Consider the following 24,508-nt stretch of genomic DNA (forward strand, 5'->3'; position numbering starts at 1 on the left):
ATCCTAGATCTGTCCCTTGAGGGAAACTTCACCCCGGAGCCAATGTGAACACATCAGTGTAGAAACAAACACATGTACCGGTATGTTCTTGACTGCACAAAGATTCCACCATGCCCAGCCGCAGGTAAACTAGGCTATAGCGTCGCTCCCAGAATGCCTGCAGTGACAGTTACACTAAATGCATCACAAGCATAGCTCCACAGGGTACCATGTCTTCATGCTCGGCTGCTCTGGTCTGGTTGATAAATGTTGTGGTTCGTGGCTGCTCCCCTTGAGTCAGCAAACACTAAAACTTGACATGGTGGCAGGGGAAGGCCAGGGTGATCTGCGGAGGGGGAGGCCAGGGTGACCTACGATGGAGGACAGTCTGAGGGGAAGCAGGCAGATGAATGTCACAGTACAGCAATATGGCTGCAGCCACCAGCTCCGCCACCTTCCATGCCCGGTGACACCAAAGACCCACCAACTCCTCGGATAGGGGCTTGTCCGGTACACACACACGCCGATACATAAACACACATACGCAGTACACAAGCATATACACATTGACACACACGGTATATAAAAAGACCAAAGGATATAGACAAGAAAACTGACTGACACCCCTGTTGTGATAGTGTGCCATTCAAACGGGGTCCACTGTCTCTCCCTCCTAGCTCTTGGCCCTCAGAGAGATGGGTGACACCTAGCGTGGCCCCCCAAGGGACCCTAGTCGCCCCCTGCGGTCTTTGATGTTTTGGTTGTCAGCCTCACATTAAGCACCCCTACGCTCCTGACTTGCTTACAGAAAGAGGGACACTGGTACCATAACAGCCCCTCTGTAGGAAATTACCTTTGTGGTGACAGACGGACTCTTTTACACCGCACCGTGAGCCCTGCCATGTCCTCCTGACGTGTGTGTGTACGACGCAGTGTGACGGCAGGAGAGAGAGACGAGTGACACAGGGGTAATTCGAAGACGCCTGTCACCACGGTATGCCCCTAGAGGGACTCTGCAGGGGGCCTTGTTAATTACATGACACCGCTGCTGAGGACTGATACCGTGTTTGCTGGATCTTGATTCCCAATAGCCTCCCCTGTGTGCATGAGAGGGCGCCATGGGAACAGCCCTAGTGGCAATGACCTTTTCGGGACAATTAATAGGTGCACAGGTATAATTGAAATAAGATATTGTTGCCGCAAACTAGCCTGTCTACATGGGCCCCTGTCTTTCACAGAGTGCATCACAACAGGGAAGATGCTTGGTGATATGAAGACAACGACGAGATCATTTCACACTGACAAGTTCCGGGTCATATTCATTAGGCACTAAACAGAAGAAAGCGGACTAAAACGGAAGGAATACCTGCACGTGTCCAATGAGAAATGCTAATTTTTTGTTTTCTGTTGTAAAATGTTTTGCGATGGTGTGCATGAATGAATATGACCCAGGTAAAGTGCTATTGATATCCCTGGATGGAGTGTGAGGTCTCTGTTTCGAGTTTCAATGTACCTCACAGTAATCAACACGATCTGCAGATTTCATGGGTGCCTATCATCTAGCCTAGCTGGCCCACTCAACCTTAGTACAAACGCCAAACAACCTCCCTGTCAATGCAGGCAGTAAATCAATGAGCAGTGTTGTGTTGTAGGGTATCACTTTCTCTGTGATGAGGGTAGATCAACAGTTGATCACAAAATGTGGCACTCGCTATGTGAGGTCAACTGCTAACAATGTCTAACACACTGCTCCCCTGACAGTGATTTATGATGCAGACTGATAACCATATTCATCAATGCTCTGGGACTGTGGGACAGACAGAGAACTCAGCCTGGCTGCCACATGTTCTCACAATGACAAGCTACGCAGCAGAAAATGATGATAAAGTCAATGATGCATTTGTAAAAAAAAACAAGAGGGTTCAAGGCTGTCTGTATCTTGATATCCACTAGAATCTGAGAGGAATTGTAGAGTTCACAAAATAATGTTTTTTTATTTACACTGGATATTCTATTCTCTTTTATTCTATTTTGTTTTATTATATTCTAACTGGCATAGATGGACCTAATGTACTTTGATTAGTTATCAGATAGATGTGTGGAAGTACTAGACAATCACTAGAAGCTATTATATTCTAACTTGCATGGACAGTGGCCACCTTCAGTTTTCAGTTTCATGGGGCAGGATAAAAGTAGAGTATGCTTTTTCTGCCACCTTGTGGTGAGATACACACGGGGTAGTGGCAGGTAGCCTAGCGTTTAAGTGCGTTGGGCCAGTAACTGAAAGGTCGCTGATTCGAATCTGCGAGCCGACTAGGCGAAAAATCTGCCGATGTGCCCTTGAGCAAGGCACTTACCCCGTAATTGCTCCTGTAAATCGCTCTGGGTAAGCGCGTCTCCTAAATGACAAACATGTAAATGTTGTGTCATAGATGGTATAGATTACTTAAACTCTGTGGTAATCAGCAAGTGAAGATTCCATATTTTAGATGTATACGTGGGGTTCTGTGAATTTATTACATTACTACGTTTTAATTTGGACAAATGCGGTATGCAAATATATTTCCCCAGCAATCGTACTGTCTTTGATAGAACGTTTCCGTCACTGAGGTATCATCAGAACGGTTCCCGTCGGCAAAATAATTATTCCCCTTTAAACAACCGCGCCAAATCTCGCGGGTTTCAGATGCTTAGCAACCAGCAGCTTGTGTCTTCATTACAGCCAATTAGAACATTCTATATGTAGTAGACGGACCAATCACATTGAAGAATTCAGGCACCAATTTGAAACCAGCGCAAGGAATCCCCTGCTTCCTTTCGTTGCTTGTGTTATCAACATAAAACACGTTGTTTTGACGAGTAGTTAGCTAGCTATTTTATCAATACGTTATCGGAGAGATATAGTCAGCATTTACGTTTGCTAACGATATTTCAAGAAAGAAGACGTCCAGAATAGTCGTTATTGCTCTTCGATAGATAGCTGCGTTAGGTACCTTGCATTGCAATCTGCATTTAGCTAGCTAGTTATATAACGTTAACGTTCGCTACGACAAAATGCCATCTCGTGTTGAAGATTATGAGGTGTTGTATACCATAGGGTCAGGGTCTTACGGAAAATGTCAGAAAATACGGAGGAAATCTGATGCGAAGGTAAGTGTTACCGACGTTTAGTAAGGCGTTGTTCGACCAACGTTATCTAGCTATGTTTGCTTTGCATGCTCTCATTGCACCTGTCAAGGTAACCAGAGCCAGTGCGTAACGTTTACCTCTGGGGGATGCTCTTGAGACGAGACAAAAGGTGTCCCCTAAGTGGACAGACATTTTTTATTTATTTTAGAAATGACCTCATTGGACATTAAGCGGGGAACAACACCAGACCTCCCCACATCAGCAATACTAAAGCATTTGCCATGTTTGCCTACAACTGCGAGGAACTGTGTGGTTTTATGATATGGCACGTGTTATATAGCTAGCTATACATATGAACCACACTGCTAACATTTAGCTAAACCAGGATTTGACGTAAAACAAACAGGTAGCTAGCAAATATCCTACACTGTATGTTTATCTTTAAAATGTTTCCCAACATCAACAAGCTTTGGCCAATCAATACATGTTTAGTCCTGTTGTCTGGGTTTCGTCATAGATTCTAGTTTGGAAGGAGTTGGACTACGGCACAATGGCTGAGAGCGAGAAGCAGATGCTGGTGTCCGAGGTCAATCTCCTGCGTGAACTGAAGCATCCAAACATTGTGAGATATTATGACCGCATCATTGACCGGACCAACACGACACTGTACATCGTTATGGAGCACTGTGAAGGCGGTGACCTCTCCAGCCTCATCACCAGATGCATCAAAGAAAGGTGTGTGTGTGTTTTGTGCTGACCTTGGTTCCCTTGTCCAGTATGTGTCATGTATACACCTCTCTGATGGCCATCCCACTCTGAGGCCAGGTGGTGAACTGCGACAGTGCAACACCCTTTGTGGGTTTTGAATGTTTTATTTTATTTAACTAGGCAAGTCAGTTAAGAGCACATTCTTATTTACAATGACGGCCTAGGAACAGTGGGTTTACTGCCTTGTTCAGGGGCAGAACGACATTCTTACCTTGTCAGCTCGGAATTCGATCTAGCAACCTTTCAGTTACTGGCCCAACGCTCTACCTGCCACCCTGTAGGATGGTTATGGTTGAGTGGCCAGACAGAAGTGCCTTTTACTGAAGAGTGACATGACAGTCTGCTTGGAGTTTGCCAAAAGGCACCCAATGGACTCTCAGACCATGAGAAACAAGATTCTCTGGTATGATGAAACCAAGATTAAACCCTTTGGCCTGGATGCCAAGTGTCATGTCTGGAGGAAACCTGGCACCATCCCTATGGTGGTGGCAGCATCATGCTGTGGGGATGTTTTTCAGCGGCAGGGACTGGGAGGCTAGTCAGGATTGAGGGAAAGATGAAGGGAGCAAAGTACAGAGATCCTTGATAACCTGCTCCAGAGCGCTCAGGGCCTCAAACTGGGTGAAAGGTTCACCTTCCACCAGAATAACGACCATAAGCACACAGCCAAGACAATGCTAGAGTGGCTTCGGGACAAGTCTCCTGAATGTCGTTGAGTGGCCCGGACTTGAACCTGACTTGAACCCCTACAACGAGCAGTGCAGCAACGCTCTCCATCCAACCTAGCAGTGCTTGAAAGGATCTGCAGAGAAATATAGGCGTGCCAAGCTTGTAGCATCATACCCATGAAGACTCGTGGCTGTAATCGCTGCCAAAGGTGCTTCAACAAAGACTGAGTAAAGGGTCGGAATACTTATGTAAATGTGTTATTTCATTAATTTATATATCTGCAAAAATGTCAACCTGTTTGCGTTGTATTATGGGGTATTGTATGTAGATTGATGAGGGGGGATAAAAACAATTTAATCAATTTTAAAATAAGGCTGTAAAGTAACAATGTGGAATTCAAGGTCCGAATTCTTTCCGAATGCACTGTACACACACACACACACACATATGCTACACACACACATTCATGCTACGTACACATCACAACTGCTGCTACCAGACACTTATTATATTGCTCAGTTTATATACCCCCCCCCCCCCCCCATACACGTGTGCACATTGGACTATAAATAGCGTGTTCCTGTATTATGCTAAAATGTTTACTCTATTGAGCCGGATTTGTATTATTTATTGTTGCATTGTTGAGAAGAAACCTGCAAGAAAGCATTTAGTTAGACATTGTCCATGTGTATTTCTTACATGTGACTAATAAAACTTGTATGTTGTGTTCCTGGTGTCCAGGCGTTACTTGGAGGAGGAATTCATCATGCGAGTCATGGCACAGCTCACTCTTGCCCTGAAGGACTGCCATCGCCGGAGCAATGGTGGGGCCACAGTGCTGCACAGAGATCTTAAGCCCGCCAATATCTTCCTGGATGTCAAGCAGAATGTCAAGCTTGGCGACTTTGGTCTCGCACGTATCCTGAACCATGACACCAGTTTCGCTAAGACTTTCGTCGGGACCCCATACTACATGTCTCCTGTGAGTCCGTAGCAAAGGCACTCATATAATTGTGAATCCTATACTCCAAGTTGCTAGTCATGTCATGAACAGGTAGCCCTGTGAACAACGGCCACCGCAGGGATAACTGCCGTTCGCCATCTGCGCCCTTTCAACAGCCTAGATTTACTGCGGTCTTTCGGAGATGGGTTCTCAAACTCTTACAATGTTTTGATTATTGCTTGAACAGTCGGTGAGATTACATTTGATTGTGATCTTAGAATACCTATTTTGGATGCAGCAGTTCACTAGAACTGCTGCATCCAAAATGCAGCAGTTCTAGCTAGAATGCTAATGCTCATTGATATAGGTTGTGACAAAGTTAGCCAAAGGGAATTTTAACTGATTTGAAGTGTTTTTAAGTATAATGCAGCTGATTGGCTACAATGACCAACATTATATTACGCAGGACATTCATACGTGCCTTACAATCCAATTTAGAATCAAAAAGTCATGTGAAATGCACTCCTAAGCAACGTGTAAATAGAGGCCTTTTTTGCTGGCGGTCTGAGTACTTCCCTGTGTTTTCCCCCACGGTGGGGAAATTGTCAATACCGACTCCAACTATGATTATGGTTTAAAAGTAGATATTTTTTAAATTATGATTTTAGAGAAATAATGAGCTTGTCTAATCAGTTTGTCAATGTGTGGACACTTTCATATTTTACAGGAACAAATAAATCGCATGTCCTACAATGAGAAATCAGATATCTGGTCCTTGGGGTGCTTGTTGTACGAACTCTGTGCCTTATCGTGAGTTACCTTGCCTGTCATCTTTATTCTTGCTCAATATCCACCAAATCAATGCATTAGACGATATTGAAGTCTGACACATGCATTTCTTCCATGTAGGCCTCCTTTCACAGCTTATAACCAAAAAGAGCTGGCAGAGAAGATCCGAGAGGGAAAGTTTAGGAGAATCCCCTACCGGTATTCAGAGGAGCTGAATACACTCCTGTCCAGAATGCTCCATTTAAAGGTTTGGAACAACTTTCACAGCACTGATCATCTCCATATAAAGTTCAGGGCTTCTTGTGAGCAACTGCTGCACTTCTGTTGAGATGATTGTTTGTCTGAATCACCAAGCATGTAATTTCATCGATATACAATTTCAACGTCAAGAGGTTTTAATCCCTCACTCCCTTGTACTCAAACTACCAGTTTGCTTTGTCAATTTGACTGCTGTGTTGCCAGGACTACCTGAGGCCCTCAGTTGAGTCCATTCTCCAGAGCAGCCTGTTGACGGACCTGGTCGCCGATGAGCAGAGGCGGGCGCATGCAAGACACCGGAGGAGGTCGGCTGATCCAGAGAAACCAAAGCCTGCAGAGTCTTCAACCGCCCCTACCATTGCAGCATTGAGGCTGAAGGAGCAGGTGCTGCGGCACAGGGAGAAGGCCCTGAAGGAGCGAGAGGAGAGGCTGGAGCGTGAGTGTCATTTGCCCTTATCAGGGTTGGGCTCAATTCTGTTTTTAGCTCAGCCAATTCAGGAAGTGAATGTTCATTTCAATTAATGTCCTGAATTGAAAATGGTTTCAACCCCAACCCTGGTCCCTATAATGTCCTAGTCACAGATGAGACCCTGTGGTGTTGGAACGTGCATGTTTTTTGAGGTCAGTCTTGTTGAAATGATTGGTTGTAAAGGAGGTCAATGTGTCACTGGCTATGCTACCGAGTATACACAGACTGAATTGTTTGTAACCTGCGGTATGTTTAATTTAAATCTGGTGAATGAGTTTCCATTCCTCCTACAGAGCGGGAGCAGGAGCTTTGTGTTCGCGAGAGACTATCAAATGAGAAGCTTGCCAGGTAAAACGGAGCTCTCTTGGATCACTTAATTTACTTGAAATGCAGCAAACTGCTGTTTGTCAGACTAAATCCTAAGGCTTTAATCCTCCTCCAAGCTGTGCTAATGCTACTTTTGCTTCCTGCTTTGGTGTTATAATCTCATTGCTTGCTATAAAACTGCAAGTGGGTATAATCCATTTTGACTCCCAACAATGTTTGCTTTTTGTTTTTTAGAGCGGAGAGTTTGTTGAAGAGCTACAACTTGGTGAAACAGCAGAAGGCCCTGCCACTGCTCTATTCCAATGAAATGGGTATGGGAGTCAAGCGAAGGCCTCTGGACCCCCTGAACATTGAGAAGAACTGAGCATTGTGTTCACTTCTCTAATTGGGGAATTTTTAGCATTTTACTGTATTTTTGTGTATTTATGAATTTTAACCTTGTGAATGTGTATATATTTGTATATATTTTTTTACTGCAATAAAACCTGCAACAAACATGGGGTGGGAACCAGGAGGTAAATGAGGGGTACTTGTTTTGCTTTGTAATTGAAGTTCAATATAATATACAGTAGCCATGGGGTAACCATGTTTTTAAATGAAATAAAGGTGGGAAGCATATTTGATTTAGAGTAAAGTTATGAATTTTAACGTTTCTGTGTAGTCTGAAAAATCCCAGAGGCATCCTACAAAGGAGGGTCTTAATCTGAGCTGTTTTTTGTAGAGTTCAATAAATAAAAAGTATAACGCTTTGCCGTCTTGGCCCCTTAGATGAGGGAGAGGCGAACGTCTCACCTGGAAAGAAGGTCCATTTTGCCGGAGAAAGCAAAGAGAACCAGAAACAGAGTGTGAAGAGCCAAGAGCTGGGGCTGAAGAAGAGGCTGCAGGCAGCCAACATGCGGGCCCAGGCCCTGGGGGAGGTGGAGAGGCTCTACCAGCTCAAGAGCTGGCAGATCCTAGGCATCCGCTAGCCCGCAGAGAGTCTGCTGCCTAGGGCCTGACTAACAGTGTCATGTGGATGGATGAATATATGGTTGTCTGAGGTGTGTCCCTGAAGTAGCAGGTCTCTGCTTTAGTTTTCTTGATTAACATTATTTTCAGAGCTATTGAAACCTAGCGGTCCATAGGGAAATTATGTAGCTTTAATTTATTTGTATCATGGTGATTGGTTTGTACTATGGTGAAATTGCCAAATATTGGATGCCAGATATCTCTGTTTATAGTGGTGTTTGTGTTTCTTCAACCTTGACATTTAAATGTGTTGTTGATGCTCAGAATTTCACTCAAGTTCTGATTTGTGAATATGTGATTTATAACCACTATGTACATACTGTATGGTGGCATTAAAAATATATTTAAAGGGCAATGTTAGTACGTTATCTGAAGATGTATAAATAGGTGTACACTCCCGCATACATTTCTGTTCAGGAAATATGTCAATGTTTTGCAAATATGATATTGGGATGAGTTGGCAAAAAACAGGCACTGTTGACCTTCAACAAATGTCTGTTTCAGGCAGGTCCACTTTCTGTATAACTGTCAACTGATTGACACTTGTCTGTAATGCTTTATTGTTTCTTTGCCCTTGAATGGTCTCCTATTTATTTCAAGGTGGCATCATGTACTTTATTTTGGTTGCATGATGGTTCAGTTCTTGGTAAATGTGTTTCTAATCTTCATTTACATGCTTTGTTTTCTAAACATAAGCAATTTGCATAGAAGTTTGGCCATGAAAATGATGTGGGAACATAAGTAGTGAGTATCCTCTTGTGAACATTAAAGGCAGCTGTAATCAGTGATTACTGTTGCAGAATGTACACCTACATTATCTCTTCTAAATGAAAGGTTTATGTTGCATGTGTTGATCTCCATTCACACCAAGTAAAGAGTTTATCTGGTGATTGACTAGCTTCACTTGAAACAATGTAAACGGAAACATTTGCAGCCTGTTCATGTACTGTACATTTAAAGGTTTGTATTTAGTATCTCCCACATGATGTAATTTGTCCTTATCTTTTCTCTTCAAAGCACCTCCAACAAAGTGAATCATGTGAATGTGAGGGCCTAGCCCTAGATGCATTCAAAGTTGTTACATTTATTTAAGTATTGCCAGGACATTTTACCTCTCAAAGATGTTTGAACAGAAGGTGAAAAAATACACATTTTTTTATTTATGACGATAGTCTGGTAGGCCAAGTCTTTTCAGTTTGTAGTAGTGCTGGACATGTAGTCTAACCTAATGTATTTTGGATTTATACTATTTTGTTACCACACAGAAATAAGATAAGGGGGCCGTGTGGAGATGCTACACACTATCCTAAAAATATGAGTCAGAATTTTGGATGAGTTCGCAGCGCATTCCAAACGATGACGTTGAAACGTTTGCTTTGCGCAACGTGGCTACATAGCAACGCTGGGCTCCGCCCACGTGAAACGGTTGTAAAAATTGACCAACCAAATTGTACATTTATCTCTAACAACCAATAGCAAAATACCGGGCCTTTCCTCTAGTTATGTGTGGAAAGTGGAAACTTAAGCAGCTCGGGTGCAAAGTTCCATGCTGCGTTCACATAATGTCGGAAATTCAGAATCTCCGATTTAAAATTAACACATTATTTGCGTAGAGCTTCCTATTGCTTGATTCTGATACTTCCCAAGTGGTTCAACTCGGTATAATTTTTCTACAACGAGCAAGCAAGTCGAACATTTCTGAGTTTCCGACAAGACGGGAACGTGGCATTACTTTCTGTTGAACTGTCAACTGATTGACCTTTGCCCTTGCTGTATTGTTCCTTTGCCCTTGAATTGTCTCCTGTTTTTAATCTCAAATTGGCATCATGTACATTATTTTGGTTGCATGATGAAGTTCAACTCTTGGTATGTATGTTTTTAAACTTAATTTACATGTTTTACATAATTAGTTTGCATATACATTTGGTCATGTAAATTATGTGGGAACATAACATGTAGTGAATGGTCTCTTGTAAACATTTAATGCAGATGTAATCAGAGTGATCTATTTTTCTACATGGAAAGTTTCTGTTGCATGCATTGATCTCCATGCACACCTCGTAAAGAGTTTATCAGGTGATTGACTGACTTGTTTCACTTCAAACAATGGAAAGGGAAACAAAATGTACAGCCCGGTGATGTACGTAGGCTACTGTGTATCTAAAGGGTTGTAGTTATCAGTATCTCCCACATGATGTCGTCGTTTATCCTTATATTTTCTCTTCATGTTGGAAAGGTTGAAAGATGTTTCGATCGTGGCTTTGGAGAAATCTGCAGGTAAAGCGCTTCCACCAAAGTGAATCCTGTGAATGTGTGAGGGCCCAGCCCTAGATGCATGGAAAGTTGTTTATTCTATTTAAGTATTGCCAGGACATTTAACCTCTCAAAAGTGTTTGAACAGATTGCGAAATAATACGTCTAGACCTATAGTCTAGTAGGACTAGTGTTCTTTTCAGTTGGGTGCTTGAAACGTAATCTAACCTAATGTATTTCGAATGGATAAAATTTTGTTAACCACACAGAAATAAGACAAGGGGCCGTGTGCCGATGCTACACACCATCCTAAAAAATGATGAGTCAGAATGTTGGAGGAGTCCGCAACGTCTAAATGTTTGCATTAATCAACGTGGCTACATAGCAACGATGGGCTCCGTCCACGTGAAATGGTTGTATAAATTGACCAACCAAATTCTACTTTATCCCTAACAGCCAATAGCAAAAGACCAGGGCGTGCCTCTCAGTCGCCTTATTCCGTGTGGAAACTTTACCGGCTCGGGTGCAAAGTTTCAGCCGTCTGCAAATCGGAGTCTACGGTCAACGCTTCTGGAATATGCCCTTGTCTTTGAATGTTCCCAATTGTCTGCTTTTGAGGAACCAACATCGGTTTTAGCTGTATCTGGAATTGGAGTCGGTTGTAATCGTATGACAATGACGAATTGTTAGCGACCGTATAAATATTTGCAAGACGTGGTGGAATGGCATCATATGCCTATCGATTGGCTCGCATGTTGTAGCTAACGTTACAGCTAGTATACCGTAACATCGTACGTGCATATCGTAAGCTAGCTAGCTAGCTAACTCAGTTAACGTTAACAAGTGATCAGCGTAGAGAAATGGCTTGTGAACCTAATCGTGTGCGGCTAGTATGCATGCTTTCATTGACTTTTGGCTTTTTTATCGTGGAGGTTGTCGTCAGTCGGATCACTGCATCTTTAGCAATGCTTTCGGACTCCTTTCATATGCTATCGGATGTCATAGCGCTGCTTGTGGCTTTGGTGGCCGTGCGCTTCGCTCAGAAAACACAATCGACAAATAAAAACACCTTCGGATGGATCCGGGCTGAGGTGATGGGGGCTCTGGTCAACGCAGTGTTCCTCACAGCTCTCTGTTTTACCATACTATTGGAGGCCGTCGAGCGATTCACCAACCCACATGAAATCGAGAAACCCCATGTAGTTATCGGTGTGGGGGCCGCCGGGCTCCTGGTCAACCTCCTCGGGCTGTGCTTGTTCCACGGACACGCAGGTGGTGGACACGGGCACTCCCACGGAGGAGGAGGCCATTCTCATGGAAATAAGAAAAACAAGAGAGGTAAACTATGCAAGTCAGAAAGACCGAATGGATCATCAGGAGAGGAGACCAACAACCTGGTAGGAAGCCACAACAGCCCCCCTAATGGCGTGAACACCGAGAGACGTAGACATGGTAAGTTATGTTAAACATTTGTCTATTACAGTAGCTAGCTATACTGTCAACATACTGTAACTACTGTACTTGGCTAGCTATGTGGTTTCATCGATTTAAAATAAGATATTTTATTGGGGAGTGGGGGCAGACGGAGCACACACTCACAATCTCACACAGACAGGTAATTTATTAAAATAACTGAAACTTCTGGGACTTTGCTGACTAAATAACGTAGGCGAATCTTTAGTCCAAACTAAGCCATCTCTGTGGTGGTCTTGTTAAGGGCAATTCCATGGTAACGGAATTGCCCTGAGACTCACTTAAATATATGCAAAACAAAAACCATCGATTTTTTTGGAGGACCACGGATAATCGGCCGAGCCGATATCTGGTCGATTTGAACCATTTGTAGTCTGTTCGCACTTCTCGATCATTGCAAAAATGCTGCTATGCAAGCTGCCTCTCACTGCCTGAGCCAGGAGCACTGCACAATGCCGAGGAATGTCCAGCAGGGTAAATCAGCAGCGTGCTAGCTCATTCTCCAACAGATAGGTGAAGTATTGAGAGAAATGGATGAGTTGACAGTGTCCTAAATCGAACTCCTGTTGCAAATATTAGTTTAGTTAATTTACCGATAATAGAGCTCATGTGGAGTTGTTTAGTGATACGTCCTGACGTCTAAAATACAATCCAGATCATGGAAATTGACAAAAATAATAGTTTCATAATCATCCCTGATCCCAAATCATGACGTTACGTGGACCGATTTTCATTGAATATATGTCCTTTTATATCCTCAAACTAAAGGCAGACATCTATGATGTCCTTCCATACAGGTGTGACATGCTGGAGTGATGCTTCTATGCACATGTTGTTGATCAGTAGGCTAATATAAGTCCCAAATGGAAGTTTGAATATGCATTCACCTGTATTGTGAGTAGGCCTATGCCATCTTAATTTACCCAGTTTATCAAGAGATTTACCATTCAAATAAAATGTATCTTCTGTGGTAGAATCGTAAAAACATTGTCAAATGTATTGTTTAAAATGAATGCGTATGTGGCTGTCTCTGGAATATTCTGTAATCAAAATCTAATGATATTGCAAATTGGCTCCAAATTAAGATTCAACGTTGTTTGCCGAAAGAATGGGGTGTCAGCTATGACATGACACCTTAGGTTAAAAAATATATATATTTTGGATATTGAAGTGGATTTACATCCAGTAACAGAGTTGCGGTAACAGAATTTGATCATGGGTCCCTGATCTGTACTACACAGAAATGCATAATTGTTGATATGAATGTCATTGTCATCATGGTGATGTATCATAAATAGGTACACAAATGTATAAACATGCAATATCCTCCTTTTTTATATGTAGGTATTATTCTACACACTGGCTATTATATTGAGAGCCATCATCAAACAAGATCAAATTTGGTTGGCCAGGACCAAATCTGAACCAACCATGGATGTCTGTTTCACAAGAGTTGACATTAAAGCTCAGCACATAACAGTATAGTACAGTAAATTATAGTGTACTCTACTGTGTACTGTACTGAACTTTACTCTACTTTTCTTTACTGTACTTTACTCTTTGATGTATTGAATGTACTGTACCAATCATGGATGTCCATGTTTGGGCCAAATGAAGGCCAGTCCAGACGTCTATGGGCGTTGAAATTAAGGCCAGGGCGGACTGACCAAATTTCATCTGAACATAAGCCTAACGGTATGCCAGAGGAAGGGAGGACAGTACACTCGACCCAATTGTGGTTTGTGACTACTATGATTTCCCATTGTAGCCAATACAATTTCAGAAAGTCTGTTACCGATTTGGTAACAATTGCATTTTAATCACTTCATAATTCATAAACAAAATGTAATTTAACTAGTTGATAGGTCTACCTTGTTACTTCTGTGAAATATCATTATACTCCCACCATGAGTGGGAGAAATTAGAAAATATCTTGAAGATATGTGGGTTGTTGGCAATGGAATTTCAAGGCATGAGGTCAGGTTTCTTAAACTTACAAAAGGCTGAAAATTATCTTAAACTAAATATGTGTTTATTAGTTGGCAGGGGTGTTTACTTAATTTTTTTGGTGTGTTTCTAATACCTTTTTTATCAAAGCCTATTCATACTTTTTAGGATGGAAAATTATTGTCAAAAAAAATATGTGCGTGTATATACAGTACCAGTCAAAAGTTTAACGACCTACTCATTCAAGGGTTTTTCTTTATTTGTACTATTTTCTACATTGTAGAATGATAGTGAAGACAAACTATGCAATAACACATGGAATCATGTAGTAACCAAGAAAGTGTTAAACAAATCAAAACATATTTTAGATTCTTCAAAGTAGCCATGCTTTGCCTTGATGACAGCTTTGCACACTCTTGGCATTCACTCAACCAGCATCATGAGGAATGCTTTTCCAACAGTCTTGAAGGAGTTCCCACATATACTGAGCACTTGTTGGCTGCTTTTCCTTCACTCTGCATTCCAACTCCTCCCAAACCATCTCAATTGGGTTGAGGTCGGGTGATTGTGGAGGCCAGGTCATTTGATGCAGCGCTCTCTCACTGTCCTTCTTGGTCAAATTGCCCTTACACAGGCTGGAGGTGTGTTTTGGGTAATTGTCCTGTTGAAAAACAAACGATAGTCCCACTAAGCTCAAACCCGATGGGATGGCGTGTCACTGCAGAATGCTGTGGTAGCCATGCTGGTTGAGTGTGCCTTGAATTCTAAATAAATCAGTGTCACAATCACACCCCCTCCTCCATGCTTCACGGTGGGAGCCACACATGTGGAGCTCATCTGTTCACCTACTCTGCGTCTCACAAAGACACACAGGTTGAAACCAAGAATCTCACATTTGGACTCGTCAGACCAATGAAAGATTTCCACTGGTCTAATGTCCATTGCTCGTGTTTCTTGGCCCAAGCAAGTCTCTTATTATTGGTGTCCTTTAGTAGTAGTTTCTTTGCAGCAATTTGGCCATGAAGGCCTGATTTTCAAGCAGTCTCCTCTGAACAGTTAATGTTGAGATGTGTCTGTTACTTGAACTCTGTGAAGCATTTATTTGGGCTGCAATCTTAGGAGCAGTTAACTCTAATGAACTTATCCTCTGCAGCAGAGCTAACTTTGGGTCTTCCTTTCCTGTGGCGGTCCTCATGAGAGCCAGTTTCATCATAGCGCTTAATTTTTGCAACTGCACTTGGCAAAACTTTAAAAGTTTTTGAAATGTTCCGGACTGACCTTCATGTCTTAAAGTAATGATGGGCTGTTGTTTCTCTTTGCTTATTTGAGCTGTTCTTGCCATAATATGGACTTGGCCCTATTTGGTAAAAGACCATCTTCTGTATACCACCCCTACCTTGTCACAACACAACTGATTTGCTCAAACGCATTAAGAAGTTAATTTGTGGAATTTCTTTCCAAGGCACACCTGTTAATTGAAATGCATTCCAGGTGACTACCTCATGAAGCTGGTTGAGAGAATGTCAGAGTGTGCAACACTGTCATCAAGGCAAAGGGGGGCTACTTTGATTTGTTTAACACTTTTTTTTCTTTCTTACTACATGATTCCATATGTGTTATTTCATAGTTTATGTTTTCACTATTATTTTACAATGTAAAGAACACTAAAAATAAAGAAAAACCCTTGAATGAGTAGGCGTAGGCGTCCAAACTTTTGACTGGTACTGTATATATGTGTGTCGTAATTTCTCAAAAATAGACTCTTAGCTTTCATTTGACACCCAATTTGACATGCTTAAATGGACTTCACATGTTGGTCCTTTTACATGGTAATGACCTTTAAAACCCTTTGATATTTCTGCCTTTTGAGGAGAGACATTCAACACAACTGCCCTGTTGATCAAGATGCCAGTCTCACATGGTCTTGGCTGGGTTTCTTCTGTAGTATTGTAGATGGATCAATATCCACTACAATCTCAAACGTAACTGGGCTGATGTGTGTCTCCTGGCTTGGGCATCATCAGTATCATCTGTTGCCCTGTAAGCTGTAGGAGCCTTTTTACCAGACCAGTCAAAGACGCATGTGTTGGGAGCATCATAATGAAATCCAGCCCGTCGCTTTAAGTTTTGAACAGGAACCGGGGCGGGGCTATTATATTCATAAACTTCAGCGACTGGTATCAGCAGTGACTTGATACAGAACAATGTGGTCCATTCTGCACACCCATTTTGAAGTACTTTTAGCAGAGGCAATGAGAGTGCAAGACAGACCTTGTAACTCATTCATTATTTTCATCACTTTAGGAAACAATTTTTTATGCCATGTTATCAGGCAATAACTGGATAAATATGACCTCTGAGGTTCTGCATCTGAGCTTGTCAGGGAAAGACCTAATGGTTCCTAAACCTGTGCCCCCCTTCATCCTCACTGTCACATAAGTTTGTTTTGAGTTGATCTTTGTTATCTGAAGAATCTAGCCCCCACTCAGCCTGCAGATGTCTTACATCAGGCTGTCAAACTCATTCCACGGAGGGCCGAGTGTCTGCAGCTTTTTGGGTTTTCCTTTCAATTAAGACCTGGACAACCAGGTGAGGGGAGTTCCTTACTAATTAGTGACCTTAATTCATCAATCAAGTAGAAGAGGTGGAGCAAACACCCTGCAGACACTTGGCCCTCCGTGGAATGAGTTTGACATGTGTTTTACACGGTGGCGGGCGAGTCATGACTTGTTACAAAACCAAACTGGTGGGAGTCCCGCCATCCTGATTTGGTCACTCCAATTGCATTGGGTAAATGTAATGAATATTTGAACTGTTACACATTTAAATCGTGACCTTTTTATGAAGACACTTGATCTCTATTGTCATTACTGCTGCTGCTACACCCATAACAGGAGGAAGTTGGCTTCTTTCACAAAACCCATGTGTTTATAAGCCAGTTTCTTTCTGTTTATACTTGTGTTAAATCACTGTCACATGCCTTCAGGGATTCATGTCCCCTATTGTTTTGTCATATTAACAGGATATCATGATTTAGACTTGGTGATCCTCCAGTTTCATGTAAAACATTGTTTGACCATCTTCTTGCTGATACTAAGGGTTGGGAACTGAGAGCTGCCCTTGGCCTTGCATCCTGTTGGTACAGAAAAGGGTAGAACCAGGAGACTGTCATTTCCCCCCAACCTGTCAGGCTCTGCCAGTTTCAATAAATTGAGCCCATTTCTCCCTTCTCCGTGCACTGGTCGCTGCCACCCGGCCATCCATACATCTTCGAAGGCAGTGACCGACACCCAGACTATTAGCCCGATGAATTTCCCCTACGTCGCTGTGTGCCAAGCCAGAGGCTATTAGCCTAGCACTGGTTCTGGTGCCATTGGCCATTATGTAACTGTATGAGCTGTAGTGTCGTGCTAGGCCGTCTCACTTGTCTGCAGACACCATTTGAATATCCTCGAGGTGTTAAGCAGGGGAGTCGGTTGTGGTTGGTTAATATACTGGCTTCCACCACCACACTGGTTGTAGTTCATGTCTAGAACTGGAGGCCTGCCTCAGGTGATGTCTTATGGCCTATTTTCTTTCCTACGTCAAAGTAAATGGGTTTCATGTCTAACACGACTTAGCTTCCTATGAAGGTGTTTATCACCTGGGGCAGCCGTAACTTACGGTACCTCAACCATGTCCTCCAAAAACCCTGACGCAGTCATCAATCATTATGCTTTGTTTGGGTCACTAGTTGGACCAGTCAGCTGATAAATTGCAGCGGGACTCGTGAGTCATTCACGATTTATGTATTAGTCATTCCTCGTCTTTGAAAAAAATCTCAATTTTCTTTTCTCCATCTCTTGGAAGAGTGCCCCCCCCCCCCCCCCCCCCACCACCATTTTCTCTGACATTCTTCCTTCCGTCCTCTCAAATATGTGAGCTCTGTTTGAATGCTGTAGAAATGCATCCTTCCTACCTATCTGAATTGCCTGTCATTGGGGATAGTGGTCACTCTGCTTTCACCTATCTAATCACTTATAGGTCGATGTTTATCTCAAGGAAGGAAGGATGAATTTGTGACAGGGCTGTGCGTTTGCCTCCCTTGTACTTCTTTAACCCCTCGTCTCTGTCTTCTTCCTTCAGAGATTGTTTGTAACGACAGTGAGATGCAGATGAACGGCAGCGCTCCCTACGAGGAGCTGGACTACAGCCACGACGAGGCCTCGCTCAACATGCGCGGCGTCTTCCTACATGTGCTGGGCGATGCCCTGGGCTCTGTCATCGTGGTGGTCAACGCCCTCATCTTCACCTTCGTATGGCGGCCGTGCCCCCCCGGCGAGACCTGCTTCAACCCATGCATCGACAGCCACTCCACCGAGGGCAACAGTTCTAGCTTTCAACGGACCATGGTGGGACCGTGCTGGGTGCTGTACCTGGACCCCACGCTGTGCATCATCATGGTGGGTATCCTGCTCTACACCACCTACCCACTGCTCAAGGAGTCTGCACTGATCCTCCTGCAGACGGTGCCCAAGCAGATCGACATGCACCGCCTCAACGAGCGGCTGCTCTTGCTGGACGGCGTGCTGGCCATCCACGAACTGCACATCTGGCAGCTGGCGGGGTCACGCATCATCGCCACGGCGCACATAAAGTGTCACGACCCCACGTCCTACATGGACGTGGCCAAGCGCATCAAGGACTTCTTCCACGACGAGGGCATCCACGCCACCACCATCCAGCCCGAGTTCGTTACCATCAACTCCGAGTCAAGTGCGTCGCTCTGCGAGCTCTCCTGCCGGACGCAGTGCGCACCTAAGCTGTGTTGTGGCGCTGCTGACAAGCTGGGCGTAGCTGGTGCTGGTCCGGTGGGCACGGAGAAGATCCTGAGCGGTGAGGGGAATGCGCTGGCAGCCTCGGCCATAGATGTAATCAACGAGACCCTAGAGGGAGCAGCAGGACCCGGAGCTGCAGTCCTGGAGCAGGCGGCCACTGCGATTGTCCAGGTGGTTCCTCAGCCGGAGCCCGAGGTCGTCATCACCCGAGAGGTGGAGTCTTCTCTGTGAGAGAGACCAGACCAGACGGCCAGATGAGGTTTTTTTTTTTAAGTGCGGGCTAAACTTGCCGACGGGTTGTCGTTTGTACAGCGCTCTCGGTTTCTGGAGACGGGTTGAAAATGGCTCCACCGCCGCGGTCTGGTTTGATGACACCCTCTGTTCTGAGCCCCTAACCCTCCCACTGCCCCCCCCCCCCCCTCCACAACCTACCCCTCGCCACCTTTACATCCTCGCCTCTGAGCCCCTCACCCCTGGCCCACTCTGAGTGTCACAGAGAGCAGCACATTGATGATACTTGTGACTTCACCTCTCACCCAGGTTCGGCCTGGTCTGGCCTGCTGCATGTGTGGCCTACCCCTCGTTAGCACCATGTTGTGATGTGTGTCGTCCTGTCCCTCCATGGTGTCTCTGTGCCAAAGCTTCTCAATGCAGGGCAGAAAGGACAAGGGGAGACTCCAACAAGGACAAAGAGCAAATACGACATATGCAAGGCAACGCACGCACACCTGTCTACCCCGCAGGTTTTTTAAATCGATCTCTGAACCTTTCATTTATGTATTATTACATTTCTGTTGGATAGGCTTTGAACATCTCTATTTTATTAGCCTCGGGCGCCCAATGGAAAATGATTATATTACAACAAAAATATTTATGTATTTAAGTTTAGTAATGATCTATTTCTCTCTGTCAATGCTTTCATAATATTTAGTTTGGATGATGGATTACATTTTTTGTAATTGTTCTGCCACTTGAATATTTGACAAACCATCTATGCTGTAGACTTATTTTTGAAATTGTGCATTTTACTTTTAATTATGACTTTTTTTCTGGCCTTGACTCTGTTTTAATGGTTGTTGTGGGTTGAATGCAGATGCTGTGTAAAAAATGTAAAAAACCTCAAACCTCGCCTTTATTTCAAACTGAGTTTAAATGGCACTGAGTACAGTTGAAATAAGTACCGGTACTGTAGGTTAGCCTATCTTGTATTGGCAAACTTCGACAAACATCAAATCGGCCTTGCAAGCCTGTGCGTCTCTCACTGAAATAAAATGTGTACTACAAAATGTCAACAACTATATTGTTTTAAATCTATGCTGGAGGACATTCAGATGGGTTGTTGAAATTCATACTAATATTCCTCATGAATGTGTTGAGGAAGGGACCTAGTCAAAATCCATGCTGAACGTTTTTAGTTTCTAGTCCTTCTGCTGCAACTTTGCATGACCAAACTGAAGTGTTATTTGAATCACAGAGCTTCAAAACAAGCCAACAGTGCTGCAAAAAAGTAGCCTACTTCCTTGTTTTCTCAGATGGCAAGAATAACTTTTATCGAAATGTCACTTGGGCCTAAGCTTTTCCTTTCTTTGTAGTGAATGGGTTTGTTAGTCTTCATGTGCTGATTTTACAATAATCTTAGTGGCCTTTTTAATAGAAGGAAATCTGATCATTCCTCATCCAGTATCATTTATCATCACAAAGATATCATTTTATATGATGATTCAAGGATGCATTTCAGATATCCACTCAAAGTAAATGTGTATGCAGTATAGAAGCATTGTATTGGGAAATGTATTTTGACACGTTTCTTTGTTTTGAAAATGTCTGGTTACTATTATTCGGTATCTTTGAGACCCGATCTCTCTGTGCAAAATTGAGTTGTCGTTTGTTGGGTTTTAGATGTGTTTTTGATATATTACAGTACCTGTCAATGTGTCATTGTGAAAATTAAACATGCTTGTTTGGTACAGTTAAGCTGTTCTGTGTTTGTCTAGTTACATACTGTTTCTTTGGACATTAGGTCTACACTTAAGTCACACACGCAGTTAATATCTGCAATGATACTGATCCAGTAGACTGGTCTAGAATTAAGACTATTAAAGCCACTTGAAGGCCTTAGAAAATACATGTAACCGTACTGCTTCTTAGCCATTTCAAATGCCATCTTCCACAATACATCTACATTGAATGTGAATCTACAGTACGTTTGAAAGGGAATCTACAGTGGGAACAAACGTCATTAGTGACTGAGAATTAGCGTCCATCTCCAGGCAGGACAGTATGCCATATTAGCCCCTGGCCTAGCTCTGTAGCCCAGTGAACAGCCCTGAGGCAGATGGCCTTATGTAAGCAGCCCTGGGGGAGCATTCCACAAAGCCAAGCGGCTCTAGTAGTCTATACAACATGCCAGCGTCCTGCTGCCTCTGTCCACATTTACCTGGCCTGGTTAAACCAGACAACACTGCACTCACCATTGTTTCACTTTATTTACATTTGAGTCCCAGGCTGCTACCCTTAGTGATTGGAAAATGTGGCCAAATGGTTCAGGGAGGTGGGGGTCGGCATGTGGTAGGTCTCTATTGTCTGGGTTTATTAAAGTTTTTTTTCTGTAACACCATTTAGAATGGGGTTTTGTATGCATTGAAATAGTCTCTAGAAAGAATAAAGCTGATCAGGTGGCAATTTGACAGAAGCCATTGTCGGAACATTAACTTGAATTGGGATGCATGTTCTATAGATACAATTATAGCAATAGTATGTTCCCTCTGGCCATCAACCATAGCTGAAAGCTTACATAACATTTTAGTTTTTTTTTTCTTTAACTAAGTCAGTTAAGAACAAATTCTTATTTACAAGGACGGCCTACCCTGGCCAAACCCAGACAGTGTGTGCTATGGGACTCCCAATTACGACCGGATGTGATACGAACAAGGGTCTGTAGTGACTCCTCTAGCACAGAGATGCAGTGCATTAGACCACTGTGCCACTCGGGAGCCCTAGTGCTGATGACTTGCTGGTTTAATCTGTCCAGGATGTTTCCCTGATCTGATTTGAATAGATATAGTTTCCTCTTGGCTACCTATTCGTTTAGCCTTTGTTGCATACATTGATGATGTAGCCTGTGCTTACAAATGTGTTGGCTAGGAGGAATCACTTCAGCTAGACCTTTTTAACCTGTGAGCTTTGGTCCACCTGCTCTAGCCTTTTTTAGAGAGCATTCAATTCAGCCCTGTGTCCCCCCCTCAACCATCCCCAAACCCCCTTTTCCAACAACCCTCACTCCACCCACCCATCACACAACCTGGCTGGACACAAGTGAACAAAGCCAGTGAGACAGATGGTCTGGTCCTCCACGGACATAATGACCAGTCCTACCATCCTTCCCCCATAGACCGCTGGGTGGAGCAACCCAGTGCTGCAGTGAGGCCCTGTGAGGCAGAACCCAGTGGTCAGTCAGTGAGGCAGAACCCAGTGGTCAGTCAGTGAGGCAGAACCCAGTGGTCAGTCAGTGAGGCAGAACCCAGTGGTCAGTCAGTGAGGCTCTGTGAGGCAGAACCCAGTGGTCAGTCAGTGAGGCAGAACCCAGTGGTCAGTCAGTGAGGCTCAGTGAGGCAGAACCCAGTGGTCAGTCAGTGAGGCTCCGTGAGGCAGAACCCAGTGGCCAGTCAGTGAGGCATAAACCAGTGGTCAGTCAGTGAGGCTCTGTGAGGCAGAACCCAGTGGCCAGTCTGTGAGGCATAAACCAGTGGTCAGTCAGTGAGGCTCTGTGAGGCAGAACCCAGTGGCCAGTCTGTGAGGCATAAACCAGTGGTCAGTAAGTGAGGCCCTGTGAGGCAGAACCCAGTGGTCAGTCGAGGCCCAGTGAGGCAGAACCCAGTGGTCAGTCAGTCGAGGCTCAGTGAGGCAGAATCCAGTGGTCAGTCAGTGAGGCAGAACCCAGTGGTCAGTCAGTGAGGCTCAGTGAGGCAGAACCCAGTGGTCAGTCAGTGAGGCCCAGTGAGGCAGAACCCAGTGGTCAGTCAGTGAGGCTCAGTGAGGCAGAATCCAGTGGTCAGTCAGTGAGGCTCTGTGAGGCAGAACCCAGTGGTCAGCCAGTGAGGCAGAACCCAGTGGTCAGTCAGTGAGGCCCAGTGAGGCAGAACCCAGTGGTCAGTCAGTGAGGCTCAGTGAGGCAGAATCCAGTGGTCAGTCAGTGAGGCAGAATCCAGTGGTCAGTCAGTGAGGCAGAACCCAGTGGTCAGTCAGTGAGGCTCTGTGAGGCAGAACCCAGTGGTCAGTCAGTGAGGCTCAGGGAGGCAGAACCCAGTGGTCAGTCAGTGAGGCTCTGTGAGGCAGAACCCAGTGGTCAGTCAGTGAGGTCCAGTGAGGCAGAATCCAGTGGTCAGTCAGTGAGGCTCAGTGAGGCAGAACCCAGTGGTCAGTCAGTGAGGCTCTGTGAGGCAGAACCCAGTGGTCAGTCAGTGAGGCCCTGTGAGGCAGAACCCAGTGGTCAGTCAGTGAGGTCCAGTGAGGCAGAATCCAGTGGTCAGTAAGTGAGGCCCTGTGAGGCAGAACCCAGTGGTCAGTCGAGGCCCAGTGAGACAGAACCCAGTGGTCAGTCAGTGAGGCTCAGTGAGGCAGAATCCAGTGGTCAGTCAGTGAGGCAGAACCCAGTGGTCAGTCAGTGAGGCTCAGTGAGGCAGAACCCAGTGGTCAGTCAGTGAGGCTCTGTGAGGCAGAACCCAGTGGTCAGTCAGTGAGGCCCTGTGAGGCAGAACCCAGTGGTCAGTCAGTGAGGCTCAGTGAGGCAGAACCCAGTGGTCAGTCAGTGAGGTCCAGTGAGGCAGAATCCAGTGGTCAGTCAGTGAGGCTCTGTGAGGCAGAACCCAGTGGTCAGTCAGTGAGGCCCTGTGAGGCAGAACCCAGTGGTCAGTCAGTGAGGCTCAGTGAGGCAGAACCCAGTGGTCAGTCAGTGAGGCTCAGTGAGGCAGAACCCAGTGGTCAGTCAGTGAGGCTCTGTGAGGCAGAACCCAGTGGTCAGTCAGTGAGGCTCAGTGAGGAAGAATCCAGTGGTCAGTCAGTGAGGCTCAGTGAGGCAGAACCCAGTGGTCAGTCAGTGAGGCTCAGTGAGGCAGAACCCAGTGGTCAGTCAGTGCAGCTGTGAGGCCCTGGGTCTCCACTGTTGTTCCAGAGAGCTAGCTGCCATCGCTGTCCCCTAACCTCTAACCTTCCTCCCACAGAGTACAGATGACCTCTACAGTTTGGTTCAATGGGCTTGGCACACTCCGACTTTAAGGGGAAGAGATGGTTAAATGGTTACATAATACACTGCTGACAGGCCAGTTTCACGTCTGCTTTCTCCACAGAAAAACAAAATAATAAAGGTACCAAAACTACCAAGTTGAGGTCATTGAAAGTTGGTTCTGAATCAGAAGTTTTTTCAAGGCACATCAGATCACACAGACAACCCTGAATGTGGCCCTACCAGTAAGAACACCCATAATTTCCTATAAATAGATTAAGTAACCAAAATCGAACTATTAGTAATTAATTACTCTCTACATTTGTAATAATAATGTCCACAGGATGCACCATTGAGAGTGCCCTAGAGAATGTCAGTGATATTGCCAAGCTAGTGAGAATAGTCTGTAATGGTAATGATCTAGGCAAGGGGGATACAGACTGAGAGATAGGCCTAGT

General features: G+C 44.4%; 2 protein-coding genes across 2 annotated transcripts; both read left to right on the top strand.

Moving 5' to 3' along the window:
• The first annotated feature begins 2,738 nt into the window (after positions 1-2,738).
• On the top strand, positions 2,739-9,318 carry nek2 (NIMA-related kinase 2). Its single transcript, XM_055873137.1, has 9 exons — positions 2,739-3,129; positions 3,626-3,843; positions 5,287-5,527; positions 6,216-6,298; positions 6,398-6,524; positions 6,740-6,971; positions 7,298-7,352; positions 7,566-7,642; positions 8,100-9,318. The coding sequence occupies exons 1-9, from the start codon at positions 3,034-3,036 to the stop codon at positions 8,297-8,299; spliced, it is 1,329 nt and encodes a 442-aa protein (XP_055729112.1). The 5' UTR covers positions 2,739-3,033; the 3' UTR covers positions 8,300-9,318.
• A 1,660-nt stretch (positions 9,319-10,978) lies between these two features.
• slc30a1a (solute carrier family 30 member 1a) lies at positions 10,979-20,803 on the top strand. Its single transcript, XM_055873136.1, has 2 exons — positions 10,979-12,044; positions 18,138-20,803. The coding sequence occupies exons 1-2, from the start codon at positions 11,453-11,455 to the stop codon at positions 19,058-19,060; spliced, it is 1,515 nt and encodes a 504-aa protein (XP_055729111.1). The 5' UTR covers positions 10,979-11,452; the 3' UTR covers positions 19,061-20,803.
• Positions 20,804-24,508: the final 3,705 nt, after the last annotated feature.

The sequence above is a fragment of the Salvelinus fontinalis genome, chromosome 20 (genome assembly GCF_029448725.1).
Source record: "Salvelinus fontinalis isolate EN_2023a chromosome 20, ASM2944872v1, whole genome shotgun sequence".
Taxonomy (NCBI): Eukaryota; Metazoa; Chordata; class Actinopteri; order Salmoniformes; family Salmonidae; genus Salvelinus; species Salvelinus fontinalis.